Genomic DNA, 4,414 nt, shown 5'->3' with positions numbered 1-4,414 from the left:
ATGCATTGTCGGGTGGTATTCACTCTGCAGATGCGTTCAAGCTTCTGCATGTAAAAGGTCGAGAAAGCCCAAATATCTTCTGGTTTCTTTTTTGTGCCAGGGCCGTGGGGCCTGTCTCTGCTTACTGGCTGCTGTTAGTCCCACACCCACCGAGGCAGGCACCCGTCCCCGCTGAAACCTACCAGCAAGCACTGCCACCGGGTGTGCAAGGGAATGGAGCTTTGCTGCCTTGGTTAGCCTCGCTCCGACTACATGAGCGTTAGTAAGTGGCAGAAGCTGACTCTCAGCATCCTTGCACTTTTTTTTAATTCTCTTTTCTTTTTTTCTTTTTTTTTTCCTTGATCTTTTTTTTAAATTTTCTTTATTCCTTTTCCCTGAGCTCAGTGGCAGATGAGTGCTGAGCACATGCATCTCTGGACCAGGCAGAGGGGGAGAAAGGGCAGGGAGGACGTCTTATAAATCCAGTTCTGCTCTATTAAGATTCATCCTGGTACAACACTGGCTTTTTCTATGGAAATACTTTGTGAAAGCCTTGCCTAATGATCTGTTAGCTGGGGAAAGGTAAAATTCCTACAAGATTTTCTGTGTTTGATGAAGAAAAAATAGTGCAATTATGCAGAATTCAGAATGAGTTTTAGCCAGCTGTTAATAATACTGTGATTCTTCATGTTCTCATTACTCAGAAGTAACGTGGCCGTCCCTAGTTATGGCAGCAAAATATTTATACTGTTCTCTTTTGGCCTTGTTTGTACTTATGGAGGGCTGGACATTACTTGAGGTCTTCTAAGTATGCTTCTTTTTGTGCTTTACCTACCCATGACTGTACTCTTCTCATCTAACTGCGGCTGTCTGCAACGGAGATGTCCGGTGTAAGGCAATCATCTCAGGAGGGGTCAGATGTGCCCTTTAACCACTAATGGTTGGGCATCTTGTGCAAACTGGTCACCAAGGCTCTGCTAGAGTCACTGAGAGATTGGTGCTTCCAGGTTCACACTATGCCACAACAACTGCCAAGGATGAAGGAGATAAGCGGACTTGATTTCTGATACTCTTTGTACCAAGAGTGCCCATATTAACAATCTGGTTTGATGCCGAGATAGGTTTATTAGTAGTTTTTTGCTCTCTGTGGCCTCATTGTAGCCTGCAGGTTGGTTTGTGGGCTGGGAGACCACTGGAAACATGCAGGAGCAACCCCAGACATCTGTGTGTTTCTCCTAGCTCTCTCCTCTGACTGCTGAGGTTTCCAGCTTGGAAAGTCATGGCAGAACATGAAATACACGTGGCATCTCTGTGTTCAGGCGCACGGAAACAGAATAAGTGTCATGGGGAAAATATAATTTCACAGTGGCAGGCCCTGCATTGGGATAAACAGATGGCTTGTTTCCTCCAGTGGATGCATGGAAAATCAATTCCCAGTCTTCTGCAGAGGCTCCTAAACACGAACCAAATCCCCTCCTGTAGTACAATTGTTTTGCGCCAGGGAAAAAGTTTAGTTTCTAGCAGGGGAACCGCAGGTAACAGCTTTTTGCTATCTTCCTGTTGTCATTTAGATACCTATCTTATCCTCTTTGTAAGAGTCTCATTTAAAGTGCAGCTTTTTGCCTGGAGGTTTGAAGTGAGTGGGTATTAAGTAACTGTATCTGTCTCTAGTTCACTAAACCTCCAGAAAAAACAGCTAATGTGCCTGAACCAGTGGGATGAATACATTAGATTAATCTAATTCAGCTACTTTTCACTCAACCAACCAGTAGCGTTTAGAAAAAGGTTGTGAAAGAGATTAGGAATTTCTTTTCCACATTTTTCCTTTCTTCTCCTTTCCATGACTTTGCTGCGTTCCATTAAACATTAGCTATTCAGTTAGCTTATTTCCTTGACCCTCCTTAAAACATTACTTTTAAAATAAGTTCATTCTTCTCAGAGCTGGCTCCGTATTCACCGAGGCTTTCAGTGACCAAGAAAGTTGACAGAATAAACGCAGACGTACAGGCTGTGAGCAGCTTATCCTGACCGGAGCAAGCAGCTCCCGTCTGTCACCGTCTCACTTGCACCTTGGTTGGGCAGTGCAGGTACAGGGGGTCTGGGAGCATCGCCCCTGGGCTTGGAGCAATTCCCTGAGCATGCGGTCACCTCCTCTCCATCCCCTTCACCTCCCTTGGCCATGGTGGTGCACACTATCGCCTTAGTGCCATGGCAAGTCTAGTGTATGTATCCTTAACTCCTTCATGCCTCTCTTTATTGGAAATGTGTAAAAAGAGCCAGAGCAGGCTGCCTAGACCCTTCAGTTTAACAGCAAATTACTGGTAGCTGCTCTTGGTGTGTGTATTTCTCACAGTGTAGTTCAGTCTACATCAGGGTTACCTCACTTATTAGAGAGAATATCATGTGCAATTGCGTCAAAAGCCTTAAAAAACATCAAGGTAGAAGACCTAAATGGCTGCTTTGCTTGCCCGCAAGCCCTGCTTTCCTGTCAGTAGATTGCTTCAGTGTGATTTGTTCTTGACACATTCCTGTGGCTGTTGATCATCTCCTTATATTTTGTAAGTGCTGACAAGCAGCTTGGTTATTTGTCCAAGTATTTTTCTGGGACCTGAAGCCGGTCTGCCTACTCTGTAATTCCCCAGCACCTCCTTCCCCTCTTCTGAAAGCGGAGCCCTCGGTCTGCCCTCCCCACCCCCCTGGAACCTCCCCATCCCTGGTGGCTCCTCACAGTTAAGTGGTTGCATCTCCGAGGCTGCTTCAGGAAGCTTGCCGAGTGTCCTGGGATGCAGTTCAACAGGCAGGGATGATTGAAAACACCACAGTTATCTAATTACTCTCTAACCAAATCTCCTCTCGCTGTCGCCTGAGTTCATATCCTACTAACATTGGTGTTAGCTTCATCAGGTATTTGACTGCTTATGAGTTTTCAGGGAAGACTGAAGCAAAAAAAGGCATTAACCATTTTGGCTCTCCCAGTGGTGCCCTGGGCTAATGTTACTCATCCCCAAATAGTGGGTCAGCTCTTTCTTTGGTCTCTCCTGCTGCTGCTGGCTGGTGCCCCACTGCTCATCAAGGCCACAGTATGGCAGGGGAGATGCCAGCTGGGGAGCTTTGTGACCGGTAGGTAGGACACAAATCCAGCAAAGACCCCAGCACCCCAGGAGGGCCACCCCAGCAGCAGGGCTAGGCCAGGCTGTCCCCAGGCAGGGAGCTCTCCTCTCTTCCCGAGTTCAAGGGGTGGCACGAAGCTCCTCTCTTTGTGTGCGGAGCAGAGGTTAGCCACATGCATGGTACAAGTCTTGGAGTCTCTGCTTGATTATTGCTGGGGCTTGGTTTTACTGCCCAGGGGGTGTGGGAATGGAGAGCAGGCTGTGGTGGCATGCGGGAGAGACGGCCGTCAGCTGGGAGCCCTCAGTGATGATTTCCCCTCTGCTCCCCAGGCACCGCAGGGGTCTGCTCTGAAAGAGATGCAAGGCAGGATAAGCACAGGAAAGGCTGAACTTTCCTTGCCAAGAGCAGATGAAAAGAGATGTTATAAAGTCACTTGTCTCTGGTAACATGGCCCCTAGCTCTTGACACAGTGGTGGAGGGCATCCAAGTTTCATGCTGGAAGGAGATGAGCCCGCACCTGGAATCCTATCCTGGTTTCAAAGGTGAGGTGCATTTCTGCGGTTACAGATGTCATGGGGATGGCATTTGACCCTGGCTCTTCCTACACAGAAGGCAAGCTCTGATGGACAGCAGGATCATTTGAACCTCCCTGGAACTAGCTTTCATTTGCATTACAAACTGTTTTTTGTTTCTTCCCAGCCAGGTCTCTAGACAAACTCTATAACTTTGCTGACTGCTCTGGCCTTCACCTGATCTTTGCACTGAATGCTTTGCGTCGAAATCCCAACAACTCCTGGAACAGCTCCAATGCCCTCAGCCTGCTGAAATACAGTGCCAGCAAGAAGTACAACATCTCCTGGGAGCTGGGCAACGGTGAGTGTGGGAACAGGAGAGCCACGGGAACAAAGCTCGCTGTAGCAGAAAGGTATTCCTTTTTGGAAGAGGATATTTGCAGATCCCGGGATGCTTTGCCAATGTAGTTGAAGAGGGATTTAAAGGCCCCTGCTACAAGGCAGCACCATCTCCAAGATGGACCTGGCACGTGTTAGCCCCTTAGCTGGATGTTTCCATCAATTGGCACATGAAATGTTTGTGCCCCAGCTGCTGGGGTGGCCAGAGCAGCAGCCGTACGGACTTGTATGGTGGCTGCAGTGCCAGGGGAAGTGGGGGACCCTACAGGGACAGGAGCATGACACCAAGGTGAGAGACCTTCACCCAGCACACAGCAAAAGGGGCCTGGGAGGAGATGCTGGCACAGGAGAGCAAGCAGTGGCCCTCATCCACTCCTGAGAGGCTCCTTCTGCTGTGTGTCTCTCCGGAAGAG

At 48.5% G+C, this 4,414-nt stretch overlaps 1 protein-coding gene across 1 annotated transcript in view; it reads left to right on the top strand.

Moving 5' to 3' along the window:
* Window positions 1–3,789: 3,789 nt before the first annotated feature.
* The window catches only part of HPSE2 (heparanase 2 (inactive)), a gene marked incomplete at both ends in the record, with an annotated part of 25,145 nt that continues 24,520 nt past the window's right edge, over window positions 3,790–4,414 (top strand). Inside the window, 1 exon segment of the mRNA XM_009699133.1 lies at window positions 3,790–3,963. Within this exon segment, the coding sequence (XP_009697435.1) occupies window positions 3,790–3,963 (174 nt within the window).

Source organism: Cariama cristata, unplaced genomic scaffold (genome assembly GCF_000690535.1).
Source record: "Cariama cristata isolate BGI_N322 unplaced genomic scaffold, ASM69053v1 scaffold18504, whole genome shotgun sequence".
NCBI lineage: Eukaryota > Metazoa > Chordata > Aves > Cariamiformes > Cariamidae > Cariama > Cariama cristata.
Note: the sequence above shows the minus strand (reverse complement) of the source record. Positions and strands in the feature narration are given on the sequence as shown.